Here is a 23,075-nt window from a genome sequence, read left to right as displayed (position 1 = left end):
TATGTTGCCCCAATATCACCAGTGGTCAACGACGCCCGAGGACTGGTCGGTACATCATCAATGGTGGTCAAGGCCTCCCAAATGATGCACTTACTCATGATTATGAGCGAAACCCAAAGAGCAACGTGATTACTCATGATTACGAGTACAGTCCATACGGGGGAGAGTTGACGTGAGACTAACAGAGCTGCCTTCCCGGGTACCTGGTATCTTTCCTCAGGTTCTTGCCATATTCTGCTCACAAAGCATATAAGTTTTTGAAACTGGTCCTGTTCTTGAACAAGGGCTGAACTGATCGCCTGATCGATCACCGCTAGATACAAACTAAGTGGCATGCTTGGCTGTGGTTTGCACAGGACTGGAGGGTTGGCTAAGTACTCCTTCAACTTGATGAACACCTCTTTATCCTATTGGTAAGGGAGGTCGCCCCCTCCTCCGACTGATGCAAATCCAGAAAAGACAGACATGCGCCTCATCAGTGTGCGCCTTTCCTGGTTTGTTTTCATACCACGCTCAGTGAGCAGGAAACCTAGAAACTTCCCTACTTCTGTTCCGAACACACGCTTCTTGGGGTCTGGTTTCAGCCTATACTCGACCATCTTTATGAACAGACCTTCTAAGTCAATTAGGTGTCTTTCCTTCGCCCTCTGGTGGACAGGTCGGACCTTGGCATTCAGATCCTGTGCCGTTTCGTCGGGGGTGTTGCTAAGCTTGGTGACCTTTCCTCCAATCTCTCTTTCCCTTGGATTTAATCCAAATAGATTAGGTCTACTCTCCTGGGTTATCTCTTCGTGGGCAATTTCTGCTTTGGTCCAGGCGATTTCGGTGCAATTGACCTTGGGCTAGCGACCTCCTTTGTGTACGGTGGTCGTGTAGTGACCATGAATACACCTATCTTCGTTTTGAGGCTGTTCTCGTAACATCTCTTCGCCTCCTTCTGATCTGACTTGATGGTAATCAGCTTTCCTGCCAAGTCAGGAAGCTTCATCTTCACGTGTCTCGTCGACGGCACCGCCCCCAACTTATTCAACGTAGGTATACCCAACAGCATGTTATAAGCGGATGAGGCATTGACGACGAGATACCTGATGTTCTCCGTACGGGACGCGATAACATCCGTGAAAGTGGTCCTCAACTCTAAGTGTTTGCGCACCTCCACCTGGTCTCTCGCGAAACCGTATAGGCAGCCATCATAGGGCCTTAGCATGTTAGGGGACAGTTGTAGCTTGTTGAAAGTCGTCCAGAACATTACGTCTACCGAGCTTCCCTAATCCACTAGTACACGGTGCACCTTCCTTCTTGCCGTTACTATTGAGATCACCATCGGGTCGTTGCCATCGGGAACAACATCCTGAAGGTCGGCCTTGGTGAAGACAAGGTCGACATCGAAAGCATCATCGGCCATTTGTGCTTCTACCGACATCACCGCCCGTGCATATCTCCTCCACTGAGAAGCTGTACAACCTCCTCCCGAAAAACCTCCCGCGATGGTGTGAATCTCACCCTGCACGGGGACTTCATGCCCCGGGCCACCGCCACGTCCTCGGTCCCCTGCTTTTCTTGCAAGTAATTCCTCAGGAAACTGTTCTTTACCAACTCATCAAGCTGATGTCCCAGTGCTAAATAATTGCGTATGAGATGGCCGAATGCTTGGTGGAACTCACACTAGGCATTCTTGTTGGGCTCGAGCTTCTTGTCGGTCTTGGGGGGTACCTTCAGCCTCTCCGCTACGTTAGGGATAGATATGAGGTCCTTCAATTCTACCACAAAGTCGTGCCTCGGTGGCACGTTCTCCATCTCACGCCCCCTAGTCTGAGGCTTCCTTGGTTGATAGGGTTGTTGCTTCGCGGGGGTCTTTTTCTCTGTCGTTGCCTCATACACCCTTAGGGGTTGAGGGCGACCGGATGCACGCGGGCGTGTGGGAACCACACACGTGCGCTTCTCGTTAATTTCCCCTTCTGGCGCAATATGAGCCACCGCATGGCGTCTTATCTCAGCGAAAGTCTTAGGGTGGTTTCTGATAAGTGATTCACTGAAGGGGCTTGGCACAATGCCCTTCCTGAACGCGTGCACCATCATCCTTTATTCCTTGAGTTTTGTACCGTCCCGTCCCCGGGTGTTGACCATAGTCAAAGTCAACGTATGTTGGGACCCCTCAAGGGGGCCTAAGGGAAGAAAGTTAACATTTGACCGCTTAAGGCGTCGCCGGGGTGAGGCGTCGCCAGGATGAGGCGTCGCCAGGTGTAGGCGTCGCCAAGATGAGGCGTCGCCAGGCTAGGACGTCGCCAAGATGAGACGTCGCCAGGTTAAGGCATAGACGATGTCACCCCCCGATACCCATGGGTAGGAAAGACCATGAAGGGGGCGACACCACGAGAGGCCTCAGTACCTCAGAACAGTAATAAAGAAAAGAGACAGGTGGCTCCAAGGCCATAGTTCTAGTACCAGTGAGGAGTAACCTGACTTGTGAAGTACCCACGCCATCGCTGGGAGACCCCTGGGACAGATACGACCCATGAGAGGGCCACGCCCAGGGGATAACCACGTGCATGGTACGAGAGAAAGGTAGATACACTCCCAGGGCGAGTGACTAGAGGTTGGGGCGCATGAGTTGGCACCCAGAAAGTCACCCCTTGCGCCAGATGCACTCCGAGAAGGAGGACTTGCACGATGGATTATCCCTAAGTTGGGTTACGACGCTGTAAGCCCCTCCACGAAGAGTAATGATCAAGTCAGAAGAATACGTGGCAGTAAGCACTGAAACATCAATGTTTTCCTGAAAGTTCGCTAAGGTACGCATTAATTTAGTTTACGTTTCGAACGCTTTGAAGCACTTTAAATGCTTTAAATGCTTTAAACGTTTTAAACGCGTTGAACGTTTTTATACGCTTTAAGACGCTTTAAAAGCTTTAGACGTTTAAAAGGGGCTTTAGACGTTTGAGACGGGGATCGGAGTTTTCAGTTTACACACACCCTAGTTGTTTTGCTCGCGCACCCACTGTACGCACAGGCAATTAGGGTAGCATTCAGTACTCAGTTATTAGACCACCTTCAGAGCATCCGTTCACGGTGTTCCGATACGGAGGTGCGTCACTCTTTGATGTTTCTCGCTAGCTGACTTGATCGTCGGAGTGCAAACGGCCGCGAGGGCGCCCCTTTGTGCACTTCTTTTCAGGTACTCAAAGACGATGCAGAACGAAGGTGCCCTAGCTCGCGAGGAAAGCCACACACAAGGACGTCCCTGGTCAATCGGCGGGAACAAGGTTCAACCTCACCACCTGTGCTCCAAAGCGGTGGAGGAATTCCTTCAAAGAGTCTCCCTGATATTGTCTTATGTCAAAGAGATCATAAGAGATAGGTGGGGGAGCCTGATTCGCAATGTACTGTGCCCTGAATAGCTTTGTAAGCTGTGGGAACGACGTCACATGGCCATCAGGGAGGTTGATGAACCAGTCCATCGCTGTTCTCACCAGGGTGCTCATGAACAACTTCCATCTCATCGCATCGGAGCCCCTAACCACCATCATCTACGTATGGAAAGCCGTGAGATGGGCCTCCGGGTCCTCCGTACCAGTGAAGGTAACCTTGGGCCCTACAAGCGTGGCTGGTATTACGGCATCCATTATTTCTTGCGAGAATGGCATCGGGAACTCCCTGGGCGGCGTTGCAGGTTCTTGATCTTCCTCCTCATGTTTGCTTGCGTGATTTTGCAGATCCCTGCGCAATTCCTCATTTTAACGGCGCAGTTCTTCGCTCGTTGTCCGCGACGCCGCCAAATCAGCATGAATGTGTTCTTGGTTTGCTCTTGACGCACCCACCCCTTCTTGAAGGAACTACATGCCTCCATAACCTGTTGCAGGGTGAGGCCTTCACCCTCGTTTGGTACAACAGGTCCTTGCCTCGTACTTCTCATCTCCTAGATCTATTTGGTTCTTGCTGGTGGGACAATGTTTTGTATCGTGCCCCACGGTGAGCGCCAAATGTTCCTGCCGGTTGAGCTAAAACGTATTTGTGCGTCTACGTCACTCTCACGTCCAGAATCCCTGCGCTTACCTGTGCTTTTCCTTTGATGAATGCCTGAAAACACAAAGACAAAGGACGCCCTAGAGGCCGTTTGCACTCCGACGCTCAAGTCAATCTTAGGGTTAGGAAACACCAAAACTATTTAACGTAAGACTATAAATGTGTGTAAAACGGCGCAAATGAATAGCGTACCTTACTAAGTTTGTTACTTCCCTTTATATAGACTGAAACTAGGGTTTCCACTTTACCCAAAATGGGCTTTCTAAGGGGGTGGGCCTAACACTTTCATTAACCACTCTTAGGATAACCTAGCGCGTAGGGTTCCCTTACTGGAGTGCAACCTCTGACGGGGTGACCACCTGGATGCCTCCTCGTGCACCTGATCTTTGGGGTCACCCGCCTTGGGAGCACTCTAGCTGTTCACGTGTCATGCATGCAGCTCACCCCTAGAACGTGGACCTCGAAGGTCGTATCTTTCCCAGTGCCTCTATACTCGTGTTACGCCTGAACGCGTCATCCTCTCCACACATGGACTCTCGTGACCTAGGCTCTTGCCTTACTAATAACTAGTGTATGGTCTGGGATCCACCTCTCGTGGCCTAGATCTGCTGTTTGAGTCCCCGATGTCTGACCTCTCCACACTGTCTAGTGGCACGTCGGTACATCCTCGTGATCGATGTCTGACCATTCTTTGGTTCCTTGGCGCAAGTGCCTCGCGAGACACTGACCCATGCCGCTCGTGGGACCCTACTTACGTGGCCCCAATATCACCAGTGGTCAACGACGCCCGAGGACTGGTCGGTACATCATCAATGGTGGTCAAGGCCTCCCAAATGATGCACTTACTCATGATTATGAGCGAAACCCAGAGAGCAACAAAGAAGAGAAACTAAGAGAGAACACATAAAAATGGAATGTTCTAGCCGGTTGACCGAAAATGGCTTTGTGCGTTAACGATAATCTCACCGCCGAGAATCCCTACATTCACTTGTGCTTTCCTTCTGATTGAACACCTGAAAACATGAAGACAAAGGGCACCTTAGAAGCCGTTTGCACTCCGACGCTCAAGTCAATCTTAGGGCTAGGAAACACCAAAATTGTTAAGCGTAAAAGCTCTGTGTAACTGTGTGTGTTAAGCGGCGCAGAATGAATAGTGTACCTTACTAAGTTTGTTACTTCCCTTTATATAGCCTAGGGTTTCCATTGTTTCCGTTACCCAAAATAGGCTTCCTGAGGGGGTGGGCCCCAACGCTGTAGTTACCCACTCTTAGGATAACCTAGCGCATGGGGTTCCCTAACTGGAGTGCAACCTCTGACGGGATGACCACCTGGATGCCTCCTCGTGCACCTAATCTCTGGGGTCACCCGTCTTGGGAGCGTCCTAACTGTTCACGTGCCATGCATGCAGCTCACCCTTGGAACGTGACCCTCACAGGTCGTATCTTTTTCAGTGGCTCTATACTTGTGTTACGCCTGAACGCGTCATCCACATGACACACATGGACCCTCGTGACCTAGGCTTCTCTCTAACTGATAACTGGGTGTGTTGTCTGGGGTCCACCTTTTACGGCCCAGCTCTACTGTTTGAGTCACCGATGTCCTATCTTGCATCGTCCTCACTATACGGCCGAGAACACATCAGCACATCCTGGTGATCGACGCCTGACCACTCCTCGGCACCTTGGTTCACGTGCCTTACAAGGCACTGACCCACATCGCTCGTGGGCCCTGCTTACGTGGCCCCATCATTACTAGTGGTCAACGACGCTCGAGGACTGGTCGGTACACAAGCCCACCAGTCTCAAGCTGTAACTTGCTCAGCGAAGAGACTAAGTCCTCACCCCTGGCGACCTACGTGGCTCTATGTGAAAGGACATGAATAATGCATCGAAGTGATGCCTCTTTGCCCATTTTAACTGCACACACGTATTTTGATCAACGACCAGGGCTTAACGTCGCTTGCGCTTCTTAGTTTACGTTAAGTATTCGAAAATGTGCGCTTCCAATCACTGTTCCATCATTTTCAGAAACACCTTTTGATTACTTCGTCTTCTTCCTCGAGCGCTCTCGCGTTTCCCTCTAGAAAGTCCAGAACTTTTATCCTATTTTGATCAAAAGGTACGAACTTTACCCATTGATCGCCCTTATTTATCGATTTCGATGCTTGATAACTGCCTGGGACTGTTTAAACTCCTTGCATTTTAAGCTTACTCTGTTTTTTCTTCGTTCCTCTATTTTTCTGGGTTTTCCTTGAGTGTGGGGTTTTCTGGGTTTTCGCTGAGTTACGCCATAGCCCGTTTCTGAACCTTCGTTTCCTTCTTTTTCTTGTTTTCTAGCTTTCTTTGACATGGCTCGAACGAAAACGACATCCAACCCTCCACCCTAAGTATATTACAAAAGCCTTGTACCCTTGGGCCTCTGCGGAGCTTCTCGCCGAGACCTCTACCCTCACCTCTAGCGAGGATGTGAGAAAGCACAGGGACGGTGAGCCTGACTGTGTAGGGCGTGTCTTTGGGCGTGAGAGTGACGCTTATGCCTCCGTCCGGCCCTGCGCTAAGGGCGAACCCGTGTGCTATGATGAACGAACCAACAACGGAGCGCCATAGATGAAGAAAGTGTGTGCAACGATACTTACCCTAAATAGATGACAAGCTCAATGGTAATGACACCACATGCCACAAAGTACATCCAATCAAACTGGAAAGCATAATTTAGCTTTGGAGATGTTAGCACGTTAAAATGTGCCACACTTCTAGTAGGAAAAAATAGCCGCAACATTATTATCAGACCTTCTCACGACTGGAAAAAATGCGAATTAAGACAACCCACATGTCTGAGGTCAACAACGATGGATTTAGCATGGTAGAACCATTGATCTGTGACAAACCAAGAGAGCATATTTAAAAATACTACATCTCAGTCAAAGTTGGATGTTGCGGCTTTATCATACGTCTCTTCTTTGTTTTGCTAAACAATAGTAGAAATACTGATAGGGAAAAATGGCACGAGAAAGATGCTATTGCTAGTTAGACGTTAATAAACTATAGAATCAGGTAAAATTTCTCCAATGCTAGGAAATAATTTCAAGAACTTTGATGGGTATTAAAATTTTCAGAGTAGGACACAACTATTAAATTATTTTGGTTTAGAAGGTGCCAAAAATGATAGATAAACATTGAGAGGAAGAACAAAACCAAATAACTGCATCCTAGAGTTTCCTTTTAATCAATTATTTTTATTAGTTCAATCTATTTAGTTTTGGTACCTTTATTCAATCATTTTATCCAGTGTCACAATACAAATATAATTCCTGAAAAAAAAATATAATCAGAATAGCTATGGTTTGAGTCCATACCTTTAGCCTAACAGAGACTAAAGAGTAAAACATGAACATGGGCACTACAAATTCAACAAAAGGAAATGCCTGAAATCAAAAGAAATGAATGTAAATAATAATGCTTGAAGGTCTTACATCACACTGGTTGACATGTTGTGACAACAACATAATAACTTGAATCGGGCATCCTAGTTAAAGAGAAATTTTATACTCAGATCTTGCATTCTTTCTAATTTTATAGCAAGAACTTCTAATTTTGCTGGCGGAGTGTTGTTAGGTATATAGTGAACCTTTTGTCTTTCTTTCTCTTGCCATCAATATTAACTAGAGTAAATTAAACTCCCTTTTAACATTCTCCTTTTCTCTTAACTAGTGTTATTCAAAATGTTTCAAAATACTACAACTGGATCCATATAACAAAGATCACGTCACAAATAAGTCAATAACAACTTTTCAAATAGAAGCCAAACAACACTCAACCAACAATTAAGTTCAACAACATATAAGTAAAAAGACAAGACAAAACAATTTAATTAATACAAATGGAAGATACAGATCAAGATTAGAAATCACAGCTTTATTCAAACAATTGGAAAAGGTTCAAAGTTCTCATAGATTCCTAGAGATTGTAAATGAGGGAATACAACATGAGAACAAAATCTAGGATTTTAAGATGGGGAAGATAAGCACAAAAATAAAAGGAAAAGGGCGAGAATAAAGCATAAATCGAAACTTACAATGATAAGCTTGAAGAGGCTGGTCTCCTTCGAAACAGAGAAGTGTCATTGTTGCAGAGTGCGTTGCCGTTGCAGAGTGCGTTGCAACCACAGAGTGTGTTGTCGTCGCAGAGTGCGTTGCTTTCGTAAAGTACGTTGCAACCGCAAAATGTGTGTGTTGTCGTCGTAGAGTGCGTTGCAATCGCAAAATGTGTGCGTTGTCGTCGTAGAGTGCGTTGCCGTCACATAGTTCATTGTAGAGTGCGTCGCCGTTTCCGAGAGTGAGAGATGAGTAGAAAAGGTTAAAGAGAGAGAGATAAACTTAGAAATTCAAACCTACAGACTATTTGCTAAGATTTACAAAAATTAAATAAGTTTTTTTGAAAAGTATGCATATCTATTTTTAATTTAAATAATATTTTGAATTTATTATTAATTTAATTTTATGTTTAAATAAAATTAAAAGATTAAAATACTTTAAATGTAATTTTTAAATTGAAATGAATTATTTTAATATTATACTAAAATTAATAAATTAGTAAATTTATTCATATTAATTTAAAATAATTTATAAATTAAAAATTAATTTTATAAAATTTAATTATTCCAAAATTAATATCTAAATTCAAATAACAGTAACTATAAATTTAAGTATCTAACTATATTATGATTAGAAACTAAAAAATTAGTTTCTAATTTTATTATTTTTATAGACAATAAATTAGATTCTAAAATAGATTAATAGTTACTTTGAAAACAAAATTCCAATTACATCTTATTACATCTAATATGAGACTAATAAAATTGTCTTTAAAAATTTTTATTTTTATTATTAACGATCATAAATATAATATCTAATTATAATTTTTTTTATTAATAATAGATATTTTTAATATTTAATAATTTTTAGTTTGTAAAATAGTATCTAAATTATTTATTATAGAAATTATTTTTTAGTTTCCAAATTAATTACTATAAAATCATTTTCTTCTAGTGGGAAGGTGGACTATGAACATGATGGGAATGTGCATAGAGAGGATGAATAGGTACAAGAGATTTTTTTTTGAACAGCAATGAATTAATAAAATAAGAGGGGACACTTAAGGGGTGTCCCAACCCTTTTACAGATCCATACCTAGTATAGATGTTCAGCAACACACCAGAGAAGAAAACAGAGTTGTACTAGTAATTCCCCCCAAACCCAAAGCTAAACCTACATGATGGAGAAGCCTTGCTATTGGGCCTCAGGCTAATAATGCTAAAGGTCCAAAGAAACAATGAATCAATGAAACACCTGCGTAGTTCATGAGTGGGGTACACCATTCCAAAAAACATGAGGGTAATTAATACAGCTTCACATTCCCCGCAAAAAGAATTGTGCCCAGCAGTGTAGCACAACCCAACCCATTGAGCTTTCCTTCATCCGTTCCAGCCAAGCCTCTTCTTACGTGTTCACCATAGCTAGCTCCACCTACTAGGTGTTTGCACCCTCCTCAGCACACGTGGTAACCACTTAAAGATCTCCAGATTTGTTGATCCTTGACAGTTGCAATACGGTCCTAGCGCCATCAACTTTTATTCTACTTCCTTGTATATTTAGATAGAAACTGTACCTGCAAAACTACAAATAAAGTTAGCCAACACCTATTTTTTCTTGCTGCTGTTTTGTAGAGTCTTTCCTGTTGCTCCATCGGTAACCACAACTTCAACATGTTTCCCTTTGGCAAGCCATTTTCCCCAACTGCTATACTGTTACCATAGATGAAGAATCGTCTTGCCAGAGTAACGTAACCAAGTTTTTACCCCCAATACATTATCCCTACAACCATGACAGACTCGATTGCACCCAAGAGACCAACAGACCAAACTGGAGAGTGTTAAACTTGTCCTACATGATAACACTTGTTAATCTTTCCAGCAACAGCAAATTTTCCGTGCAACAGCCTCTATTTCTTAAACTGTGGTCTTCCTCACCAGCTCCCCACCAGACCGTTTAGCCCACCTGCCCATCTTAGTAAAGCATCTTCTAGCAGAAAAGTACCCAAACTCCTGAGATTACTTGGTGCAAGTGCTTAGTCTCACATCCTGCCACATCTACACACGAACTAGCCAGGGACCTGCACAAACCGAACCCACTTATGCAGCTAAACCGCACCTGTCATCTTAATTCTTATGCCTCCTCCTCATCGACTGCTATAACACCCCTCGTACTTTTGCCTCTGGTTTGCTTTCTTAAGACAATATACCTAGCCATGTACTCCTGTGTCCTTTGTAGATGTGCTATTCCACCAGATGAATACAAAAGCTTCCACTAGCATGCCATCACCCTTTCAAGTTAAACAACTGTACTTTGTTAAAAAGCTACAGGAAAGCACTGATTGGGATTCAAGATCCAATCTGAAAAAGCAGATACAAAAACTGGTTGCCTTGTATTTTAACCACAACCAGGATAGCAGCTGGGCATTTTGAAGAATTTCTTCCGCGTCTGGAACCCCACCTTTAAAAACAACTTGGTTTCGCTGCTCCCAGATGCTCCTAATGATCACCACCCAAACTCCTCTCCACACCTGGTTTTGCTTATTAGATAGATGGATTAGGTAGAAGTTTTCCAAGTGATTCCTGATTTCGTTGCTTTGAGCCTCCACAATACCAATCCAGCGGTAGCAGCCATACTATACTCTTTGTGCGACCACGCAATCTAAGAATAGGTGTTGGGATGTTTCTTGTAATTGATTACACATGACACAAACCGGCGAAACCACAGGGACTCCTCTCCTAATAAGATTGGCAGTGGTTGGGAGTCTATCAAGTATGACTCTCCAAGCAGTGATGAGCGCTTTAGGCATAACTTTCGCTTGCCATAGAGCACGGTAGATACTATCCACAGGAACATAAGCCGTTTGTTGCGTCAGGATTTGGTAAGCAGACTTAACCGAGAAAGCCCCTTTAGGATCCTCCCTCCAGACTAGGCGGTCCTGGGTTTCCTGACATATGTTACCCGTATCCAGTATTGACGTCAGCTCTTCCTCCATTCTTGCTTCCCATTCAAACCTCTCCCTTCTCCAATTAGGCTTAAACCGCCACCTCCCTTCCTCCCATATTCCTACCTCTCCCACTTCTTGCCTTGATCATTGGACAAGGAATATAATCTAGAGAACATGGATTTTAGACTACTGTTTTGTAACCACACGTCCTCCCACAGCCTAATAATACTCCCATCGCCAATTTTCCACCCTATGGCTTTATAGAACCATCCTTCTTGTTGGTCCCCTTCACCGCACACTTTTGCTAGATCCCTCCACCACCACGACTGGTGTTTCAACCCTACCTGACTTCTAGCAGTTTCGGGACCATACTTAGAAATAAGAATTTCTTTCCATTTTCCACCCGCATCACTCATGATAGACTCATTAATAGGCACAAGAGATACCTATTAATAAAACATTTTCCAAGGGTCCACAAGATATCTATATAATAGACTTCACATTGAGGTGAGGAGAGGACGTGTTTCGCTCCACCACTCCATCCTTTAATTTCTTTATCAAATTCCTCTACAATTCTATTGGGATTAGAAATTGGATCCCCATACCTATGTTGAGGTTCCATTTTCCTCATCCCCTGCCCTCTGCCCTACACCTGCTTCAGAGGAGTTAAAGGAGATGTGATTCAAAAGACTCATCAAGAAAAAATAAATAATAAAATTTTAAGAGAAGTACAAAATTCTATAAAATAATCGGAAACAAAAAATAAGTTAAATCATTCACAAAAGATAAGAACAAAGGGGACTGAAATGAATGATGAAGATACCTAAAATCAGAAGAAGAGCTAAAAATGAGAAAAACAAGTTAATGATGTTCACTATAAGCAGTGGTATCAAAGAAATTACTTTAGATGATGTTTTGTGTCCATCACAAAGGTATGCAAACATAAAATAGAAATAAAAAATAAAAATGGGATTAATCAGTTACCTAGTAGAGGGATTAGGAAGGTAAAAAAGTGAAGGGAGGAAAAAAGAGAAGAGTGGTGGTGTGGTGATCTACTTGAGTCCTTTAAAGAGAAAGCAAAAAAAAGGATTCTTGATGTTAGAACTAATTAGAGGGGTTGTGAGGGTAATATAAACTTGAACTTGGTTAACTTATTTTTCTTCGAGCAGGTGTGTGAGTTCTCGCAGGTGGGGTTGATTTTCATCCCTAATATATGAAAACGATGTTGTTTAGAATATGTGGGACAAAGTGATAAGAAATTATATTGAGATTTATTATAATTAACACATGATTATATTGAGTTTGTTTATAGTCATATATTTACTGTGAACCTTTTGTAGAATCATGGGAGATGAAGTTGGAGTCCCATGGGTGTAAACTGAATAAATTTAGGGCTCCACACCATGGTATTGGGGATACAATTGAGAATTTTGGATTGTTATCCCTTTGCATCGCCAATTATGACACCCTTGAATAAGGGGTTGTTGTATATATTGTAGAAAGGTGGTGGACATATATATATATATAAAAGAATTGTTGTGCACATCATCAATAAACATTTGCATCTAGAGCCTATTTGTTACATCTTATGGGATGTCTAATTTGTTGTCTATAATGCCATCTCAATTAGTGTTTCGTATGTAGGACAATTTAGTTACATTATGATATGTGATGGATATATTTAGAAAGCAACTACATTGATTCATTTATATGAGTTATTTGTAAATGTTAGCTTTGCTCACACGAAGCAACTAACACGTTAGGTCACTGGTTAATAATTTTATCATTCAATCAAAGGTAAGTGTTACAAGAGACAAAAGGTTTTATTTATAGATGTCCAAGCTAAAGGAGTAGCTCCACAAATGTATTAAAAATGGTTTTTTTTTTGGGTGAGGTGGGATTTTCATACTTCAAGCTTCTTCTTCCATGTTTCTCCATGCTTTGGCCAAATTCTATGAGGTTTTTTGGCTGAATTTACAAACCCAAATCAAGGCTCAATTGAGACCTAAAGAAACCCACTCAAGTCTCTACAAAATCCTACAAGATACAAAAAAAATAATACAATTTGTACAAGATTAAGAAAAAATAAAGAAAATCCTAATGTTATATTGGGGCTTCGTCTTCTTCTATCCCCTTAGTCATGGTTTCTGTGGTTGGATGATTTTGATTTACAATGTCATTTTTGAAATAAAAGATACTTAGCTTCTCTAGATTTTGCAATATAGAATATAACCAATATCGATTCCTAGAGGGCACATATTTAATGTACTAAATATTTAATATTATTCCATACAAATTAATTTTGAGGTTTATAGATGTGAAACTGTGAAAAGCAAATTTAAAAAACACAAATTCAAAACAAAACGAAAAACAAAAATTCAAGAATATGAAAAAAGATCAATAAACAAATTCAAGAACTAAACAATCATTTTATCATAGTTATCTCAAGATTAGTTCCAAGTTTGAATAATTAACCAATTCAATTAATCAATTAAACCGATTATACGAATCAAATCAAAATATCATTCAACCTAATCATATTTAACTATCAAATCAAGATTCAATCAGTTTCTAATTTAATTTTAAAATCGGAGATGCAAATTGTAATCACAAAATGCAAAACCAAAAGTAGAAAAAGAAAAAGAAACTCATAACGTTAAGTGATCCATGCAAACTCAATTTGACTTGTTTTTTTCTTGATTATGTGAATTGATCCTCAAGATTTAATTCTCCATGCATGAAGAACAACAAACGAATTTCACAAAAAAGAGAGAAGAAGAAAAGTAAAAAACAAAAAATTGAGAGAAAATAAGATGAAAAGACAATTCTTAAATCTATGAAATTTAGTAAATGATGTTTGTATACAAGTTTAAAGTGCATCTAGGCTATTTAAATAATATAAAATCTGAAGTAACCATAAAACTAATTGTGAGCTCTAATTAGGCCCATAAGCCAAATTATAAAAGTTTAAGTTAATACATTAACATTATTATTATTAGGCCATAATTATGGTTAGAATTCGAGTAAAGGAAATATTGTTATTTTTTTAAGGAGAAAGATATTTTGGCAGTGTGTGATACTCATGTGTTAAAATATTGATGTGGAAAAGTTAATGTAGGATGAATTTTTGGATTGAGGTTTTGCAGTGTGAAAGAAAAAAATAATTTAGAACTTTAAAAGAACAAAATATAATGATATTGGATAAATTAAGTAAGGAAATACAATATTTATAAATATAAATATTTGGTTACTGAGGTTTATAATTAGTTGATAACAATATTCTTATATTTCTTTTGATTATTGTTTTTGTTTTATGTTGTTGAAATTCCTCGAATTGAATGCATATATTATAATTTTGATACACTAAAATATATATGGTTGATTTTATTAGATATAAAATAATGTCATAACATAACTTGATGTGAGCTAATTTTAGATTTATCCATTTTAGATATGACACTTTACTTAGGATTGAGATTTTATCAATTATATGGTGAGAACCCAAAGAAGATTCCCACTGGACACGAACTTAACCAAGTGGTTAAGTAAGTGTGAAGGTTCACTTCTAGAGGGTAAAGGAAAAACACAAGTATATGGTGATTGATGATGAATGACAGAAATTAAATGAACATGAACGGAAACATAAAAGCATGGTAGAAACCGAATTGACAATGGAGGAAAATAAGAACATAAGAACTCAAAGATAAATGGAGTAATGAAAAAATGGAAGAGATGAAGGAAGGAAAAACTTATGTGATGGAAGAGAGTTGGTCACGCCACTTGGAGTGTGGTTTTCCTCCAAGATAAGTGTTGATGACTACCACTTGAGAGCTCTCCAATCACTCAAGATGAGACCTAATTCTAAGAGGAAACAAGCCTCACAAACACCTCACACAATTTGTGCAAAGTAACTTTTCTATTCAAATTCAACATATCCAAATACAAGGAGTATGACACCCTATTTATAGGAATGGGTGACTTGAAAAACAAGAAGAACAAGGGTAGGATGAGAAGGACTAAAAGGGGTGGCCTAGGTCATTGACTTAAGTCAAAACCGCACCTAAGGCTCACTCTTCTAGAAACTAGGTCAACTTCCTAAACCTAGATGACTTGTCTTGAAAAAGTGGGCTTGAATCAAGCCCATTTTGCTATGAGCACTCCTATTTATGCTAAAGGCACCTATTTGGACTCCTCAAGCATCATTTATTTACAACTTGTTTTATTCTTAAGAAGACTAGCAAAAAGAACATTAGATGCTCTAATCTTTGTCCATTTCTCCCTCTGGTGAGGTCTTCACTTGAAAATGGAGATGACTTCTCATAGTGTGAATGGTAATTTGCATCCTTGGTCATCTCCTTATTGGCTTGGTTTGTATTAGGTATAGAAAAAATACTTGAGTAAGAAATGAAAAAAAATATATTAATGGTGTAATTTCACATGGAATTATTATTTGGGGAGCAAATATTTATGATTATTACATATATTGTAGTTATTATTTGCAGAATTTTGTTTATATAGTAAATTAGTTATGTTGTATTTTGAATTAATAAATTAATTTCTTGATTTTAAAATATTTGATTATATTATATGTTTGATTTTGTTGAATTTTTTTTATAAAATAAAGTTGTTTTAACATAATTTTTTTATGTTATTTAATTTTTTTTCTTAACTGTATTTTATTATTCTTTTGTTGATGTTAATATATATATATATATATAATTATAATTATCGTAATTTTTAATATATATTATTAGTGTGAAATATAGAAGATCACAAGAAGAGAGACAGTTAAATTGTGATTTAAATAAATTTAAAAAACTTTTTGTATAAGTCATTCAATTTACTATATTGAATTTACTATATTGAAGTGGAAATTTTTGTTGTAATATAATAAGCTAAAAAAAATTCTTTCATTTATTGTATTATATCATATACATTTGAACTAATTCAAGTGAATCATTTGTCTCTGTTACTTATTTTTTCAATACTAAAAATTATACTATGATTATTTCGTTTGACATACAATATCTAGTGCATATTTGACCTAAAGGGATATGCTACAAAAGTGGGGCTCAAGACGAAATCTTCTACTCATATATTTCAATAGATTTTGTGTGATGAAGTTTAAAACATTTTTCTCTAAGAAGACTTATAATAGATATGATTATACATATATATTGAAAGGCTTATTTTATGTTTATATCTTCTAGCTTAAAGAGAACATGTCAGATGATAGTAACATGTAATATAAAAAGAATTAAGGAAAAGAGAAGCTATACACACTCATTTATAATGATTCATTTATTTTAATAGACTACATTTAGTTCTTGACCAAACCAGTCAACAATGAAGTACACATCAAATATTCTTTGTGCTTGTAGCCACTTTTAGCTAACCCCCTTAGTATTCTTGACCAAGCCACTCCTGACTTACCTGAGTACTCTTTGCTCAAGCCACTCCTGATTAACCTATGTATTCTTTGCTCAAGCCACTCTTGGCTAACTTGAGTATTCTTTAGACCTAGCCTCTCCTAGCTAACCAAGTATTCTTTCATATCGTAGTCACTCCTGGTTGGCCATGTCACAAAGTATTCTTTACTCAAGCCACTCTTGAATGACCTTGAGTATTATTCGCCAAAGAGGCAGTCTTGGCTAAGATAAGTAGGTTTAGTGTTTAATGATCTACTACTAGGTCTTATAACTAGGGAGGATTATGCCTGAGGACGAATATAATATTTAGGATTTCTCTCCTAATTCAAATTGTCTTGCTCTATATGAAGGATAAAGTCTTTTTACATATACAATTATTTGACTCACTCTCTTAGGTAAATGGACTAACACTCTAAGTGTTTTCCATTAGGATTCTCAGGATTATAATACATTAATCTTCTTTTAGATTAAGGATCCTTTTAGGAAGCTATAAGGTGTTCACTATCATTAGATTAGCATATCTGCGTGGTGCAACCTTTGCTTTGTTGGCTTAGAGGAATGCTCTTTATTTGAGCATTCTTTTGACATTCCACAACCTCTCCTCTCTCAATCCTTGTTTTGCTACTTGATGGATTCCTGTTTATAGTTGGTGAGCATTTTTAGCTTTTATGTCCATTCCGCGCTTTCCAAACTTTATCGTGATTGTTGCATTTAATGTAGCCTCGATCTTTGCTCATTTTTCTTCACAAAGTTGACAACACTTACCTTCCTATAAAGGATAGTCTTTTTCACAATTTCATGATTCATGAGCCTTCCATATATGTAGATAGCTAGATTAGAGTTGACAATCTCTTTTGCCATGTTGTTGATAAAGAAAACAATTTTAGCTTGCATCTTGAGAGATCTTCAATATCTAAATTTGAAAGAATCTCTTTGGTATATGAACATTCCCTGCCAACATAGCATATGCACATGCATATTTAATTTTAACACTAGTACAAAATTACTATATCATGACACTTCATAGATTATGACCAACAAATATGAGTCGTCTAATTAAACATGATGAAAATTTTAAAATTAATGTAAATATATAAACGAGGGTTAACACGAAAATGTCATCTATATAAAAAAAAGCAAGCATACCACGGTCATTAAGGAGAACTGTCACCTAAAAATTTGTAATAGGCGATGCTTTTTTGGGCAAACGTAGTCTAAATTTAGAAATTCCAAATAGATAACGATTTTGACATACGAACCATCGTCTATATGTTTGTTTAGAAGCTAAACCCTTGTGCACTTCACTTGCGCGTTCATCTCTTTCGAGCTCTCTCTTTTTCTCTAAAATCCCTTCCTCCCTTGCTCCTTTGCACCCTTCATTGCTTCCTACAACTCACTTGTTCCTCACACATGCTCCATCCATTGCTTATTTCTAACTTCGTTTCCAAACCCTCAGAAGCTGCAACCCCACCATTTCGAAATGCTTAGTTGCTACAACGTTGCATAAGGTGTTTGTTGTATCTTGGTCACACCTCCAAAGCCACCACCACCAAGCTTCCTATGCTTCTCCCGCGAATCTAGAGCCACTTGCGCCGCACCACCACCATGTTAGTTGATTTTTATTGTTATTTCTTTAATTTTATTTTTGTAGTAATTTTTTCTCATGGATTTAATATATGTTAAATTATAAGAATAATTTTATAACATTTTAATTTGAATTGATTAATTTATATTGGATTGGATGTATTTTAAGAATGATACGTGTTGGTATTGGTTTGAGGGTGTTCGACTCTTGAAAAATATTGTTAGCTTTTGGAAAGTTCATGTTTTAAGTGTTATGCTACCAAAATTTTGTTAGAATTGCTCATTGAGAGACCTTAGTTTTCCGTTTGAGGTTTAATAGATTTATCTGTGTAGTACTTCTCCAATTCTAAAATTTTTCATACGTCATACTAAAGTTTATATAAAAAGTAGTGGAAATTGTATTGACAATAATTTTACTGAATCTTGAATTGTCCGGTTGGACAGTTTGGGAAGAACATTCATTTTTTTATTAGTTTAGTAGTACATAATGATTAATCTACATTTCATATATTTTACGTAATTTTGGTTCATTTCATTTTGTGTTGATCTTTAAGTGCATATTTGACTGGACATTTGGTGTCACCACTTTCATTTCATGCCAACTGAAGGCTAATGTGAAATGTTGGCAAAATCTCGTGAAATATAAGGGAAGAAAATTAAAGATTATGTACTATTGAAAAATATGTGAGATTTTACATACATTTAGTCACCATATAATGTCACTGATGATTACAGTATGGATCCAAATTGAATTAATTCACCACGAATAAGTGATTAATACAAGAGATGAGTGGTAAAATTTATACAATTTGTGCAATGTAATATGAGTCGTAGTGCTGATGTTCTTGCATTAATTTTTTGAATGAGAGAAAATTAGATACTACCAAAATTAAGGAACACCTTCTATGAGATGAATTTCTAAGAAATTATACAACTTAGACATGACACGCTGAATTATTACCTTTAACAAGTATGTGTGAATCTCAAGGATATGTTGATTGTACCATGGATGATGGAGTGGAGGAAGACCGATTGGAGGACATGATTTGTGATGTTGGAACTAAGTCTTTTACCCAAGCGCAAGGATACGAAAGTATGTCTAGCGATGCAGAGACTCATTTGTATCCCAGATCAACTAATTTCACACGGTTGTCAGTAATGTTAAGATTGATGAAATTGAAAACAATTAATGGATGAACAGATAAAAACTTCACAAAATTGCTTGTTTTGTTAAAGGATTCAATAGGAAAATACTCTACCTAAACGTAATTATGAGGCCAAATATATTCTTTGTCCAATGGGTATGGAGTATAAAAAGATACATGCATGTCCTAACGATTGCATATTATATAGGAAGGAGTTCGAATTGTTAAAAAAAATATTTGAGATGTGGATTATCACATGACAAGTTGAAAAACAAAGATGAAAATAATATTCAAGAGATGACAAAGCATGGACCGTCTATGAAGATTGTGTGGTATCTTCTAATCATTCCAAGGATTAAACTTTTGTTTGCAAACTCAAATGATAAAAACCTCAAATGACATGCAGATGAGAGGAAATGTGATGACATGTGTCACCATCCCACTAATTCTATGAAATGGAAGAAATTTGATGATGAGTTTATCAAGTTTGGTACAGAGTCTAGAAATATTCGACATGATTTAGCTTATGGAATGGAATGAATCTGTTTGGTAATTTAAATCCGAACCAAATTTTATAACATGTTTTAGTAGTTATTTTACTCCTAGGCTCTGCTGAAACAAAAATATATGATGTGTTTATAATGATATTCGGTTCAAGATAATGACATAATATTTATTTAAATTCCCTTATTGAAGATTTAAAATTATTGTGTGATGGGGTTGTTGAGGGTTTCTTAATAAAAATGTTAACTAAGTTTCTTTTAATTCCGTTATCAATGTATACTTTTCTTTCGTCACTTCTCACATTAGTCCAGGTTCAATGTATGTGCATGGAGACAATAGTAAACTACACACTCTCTCCACAACCACAACATATATTTTCTCACATCACGTAAACTTCAATGATTTTTGTAGCATTCATGCTCCCAGAAAGAGATTGTGACGTAGGTGTTCAAAATTTTCAGGATATTATGTAAAATCTTCTCTCTCTACCATTGATTGATCAGTGTTGTAATAACCTTATTGGTTTAATGGTTTCCGTGGAACAGTATTTTTGTCAAGTTTTCTGTATATATATATATATATATATATATATAAAATACAAAATAATCATCATTCATTGGAAAAAAGGACAATGATACAAGTTAAACATTCCATATATAACAGTAGAGTACTCAATGATTGGTCATGAGCAGCAGCAACAGCAACAGCCATGGGAGAGGTTGACCCTGCTTTCATCCAAGACCCAGAACACAGGCCAAAGCTCTCCCCCATCCAAGCCGAAGGAATTCCCATAATTGATCTCTCTCCAATCACCAACCAAACAGTTTCAGATCCATCTTCCATTGAAGGCTTAGTGAAGGAGACAGGGAATGCATGCAAGGAGTGGGGCTTCTTCCAAGTAATCAACCATGGGGTGTCCCTCACTCTAAGGCAAAGGATTGAGAAAGCTTCAAGGATGTTCTTTGCTCAGAGTCTGGAAGAGAAGAAGAAGGTTAGCAGAGATGAGACTTCATTAATTGGTTACTATGACACAGAACTCACCAAAAACGTCAGGGATTGGAAAGAAGTGTTTGATTTTCTAGCCAAAGACCCCACTTTTATTCCTCTCTCTTCTGATGAACATGATGTTCGACTCACTCAATGGACTAATGCATCCCCTGAATACCCTTCAAACTTTAGGTAATTCATCTTCAATTTGTAATCAATAATTATACTCTGTCAACTACAGATTGGGAATTAGTTAAGGGGTTGTGAAAATGTGTGCAGGGATGTAATAAAAGAGTATATTGAAGAGGTGGAAAAGTTGTCCTTTAAGTTGATGGAGCTAATAGCTCTGAGCTTAGGCCTTGCGGCAAAGAGGTTTGAGGAATTTTTCATCAAAGAACAAACGAGCTTTCTTCGTTTCAACCACTATCCTCCATGTCCTTATCCTCACCTAGCCCTTGGTGTTGGACGACACAAGGATGGTGGAGCCTTAACCATTCTTGCACAAGATGAAGTTGGAGGACTTGAAGTCAAACGCAAGTCAGATCAAGAGTGGGTTCGAGTGAAACCTACACCAGATGCCTACATAATCAATGTTGGTGATATTATTCAGGTGGATTGCTCAAACTATATAAAGATAATCATTCATCATATAACATTATTTAATTATAATTTTTTTTGTTAAAACTATCAGAGGTTGTGTATAACTATCTGTACTAGTGGAAAACATCAATTCGCAATTCTGTTGTGACAGAATGTAACTCTAAAATTACTTCATTAAAAAAAAAAAAAAATTATCCAATTATGATCTGGTGTAACTTGTAAACGTATCAACAATCTTGCATATCCCGTGATAGTTATAGTTGAGCATTGGGTTGTTAATTAATGCAGGTTTGGAGTAATGATTTGTATGAGAGTGTGGAACACAGAGTGATGGTTAACTCTGAGAAAGAAAGGTTCTCCATTCCATTTTTCTTCAATCCTGCACATGACACCGAAGTGAAGCCTTTGGAGGAGATGATAAATGAGCAGAACCCTTCGAAATATAGGGCATTCAAATGGGGGAAGTTCCTTGTTCACAGAAAGGGAAGCAATTTCAAGAAACAAAATGTGGAGAACATTCAGATTTATCATTATAAGATAGCTGAAAGGAAAACAGATTAGCAGGGCCTTTTAGCTTATGCATATAAAGCATAGCGATACAATGTGTTTGGGGCTAATTAAATTTGGTGAGTGGTGACACCACTTAACAACAAAAAAACATTTACTTGAAAACTCAAAATAATAATATTTTAATTATATTTATTTTATATTTTAATTTAAAATTTTAATATATATTATTATATTATTAAAGTTGACTCTCCTCGTATGGGTGTATTTTTCTTTGTGTTGTTAAAAGTAGTCTTGTTCATTCGGTGCTAAATTTTAGGATGCTACCATTAATTAAAAGAAAAATGTTATGTCAACAATCCGATGGATGTGTTAGAATAAAACCGTCTATGACTAAAAATAATAATATTTTAATTAATTTATAGTCTCGTGTAATATATTGGAATATTTTGAAATGTTTAAAATCTTAGTGTTTATATTTTCATTTTAGGGTTTATTTTTGGGTTCAACTTTACTTTCTCCACTTCTCCTCCAGCTTTTATTTCCACTTCTCTTCCAGCTTCTCTTCCAACTTCTCTTCAACCCTTTCTTATTTGTCATTGTCGAGGTTGTCCAAGCGAGAAGTGGTTTTCCATTTGTTTTGAGGGTGTTGGGTGGCGCAATGGTATTGAAAGTGTTGTATTTCGTTTCATCAAAGGCAACACATTTTCTTTTCATTGGTCTATTTTTGAAAGATTGATGTTGTTTGATTTTTGTTGGTGATGAATAATCTAAAGTGAACCTTGTAACATTATGTGATGACCCAAAGTCAATTTCTTACACACACATTTAAGAGAATACATTTTCGTATTTCATGTTAGGGGGGTTATTTGGTGGGTTTGTATTCCAGTATTATTGTAGTATTTTATTTGATAGTGGTATCTTAGGATACACAAAAAAGAGGAATTGATTAGAATTAGAATATACAAAGACTACATCTGTGATAATAGGTGTTTGTGTTTACTATTTGCTTTTTTTCTCTACTACCACTTCAATTTTTGTGGAATATATTTTAAAACTATATATTTTCATGTACTTAGTATGTGTATGTATGGTTTTTTAGTATTCTTTTCTCCATAAAATGCTTTTTCTGAAGCTATGATATTGTGAATTCAGTCACTGTTGAGGATAAAGAGAAATAAAGAGGTCACTACATACTGATATTGTAGATAGATAATTTAGTGAGTGATTATTGCATATATGTGTCTTGGTATATAACT

General features: G+C 38.1%; 1 protein-coding gene across 1 annotated transcript; it reads left to right on the top strand.

Annotated features, from left to right (window-relative positions):
- The first annotated feature begins 20,125 nt into the window (after positions 1-20,125).
- Positions 20,126-22,016, top strand: LOC137826065 (protein LATERAL BRANCHING OXIDOREDUCTASE 1-like). Its single transcript, XM_068631907.1, has 3 exons — positions 20,126-20,901; positions 20,989-21,319; positions 21,598-22,016. Exons 1-3 carry the CDS (start codon positions 20,432-20,434, stop codon positions 21,868-21,870), a joined length of 1,074 nt encoding a protein of 357 aa, XP_068488008.1. The 5' UTR covers positions 20,126-20,431; the 3' UTR covers positions 21,871-22,016.
- Positions 22,017-23,075: the final 1,059 nt, after the last annotated feature.

This window comes from Phaseolus vulgaris, chromosome 8 (assembly GCF_000499845.2).
Source record: "Phaseolus vulgaris cultivar G19833 chromosome 8, P. vulgaris v2.0, whole genome shotgun sequence".
In the NCBI taxonomy this organism is placed as follows: domain Eukaryota; kingdom Viridiplantae; phylum Streptophyta; class Magnoliopsida; order Fabales; family Fabaceae; genus Phaseolus; species Phaseolus vulgaris.
This window is presented reverse-complemented; position numbering and strand designations above follow the sequence as displayed.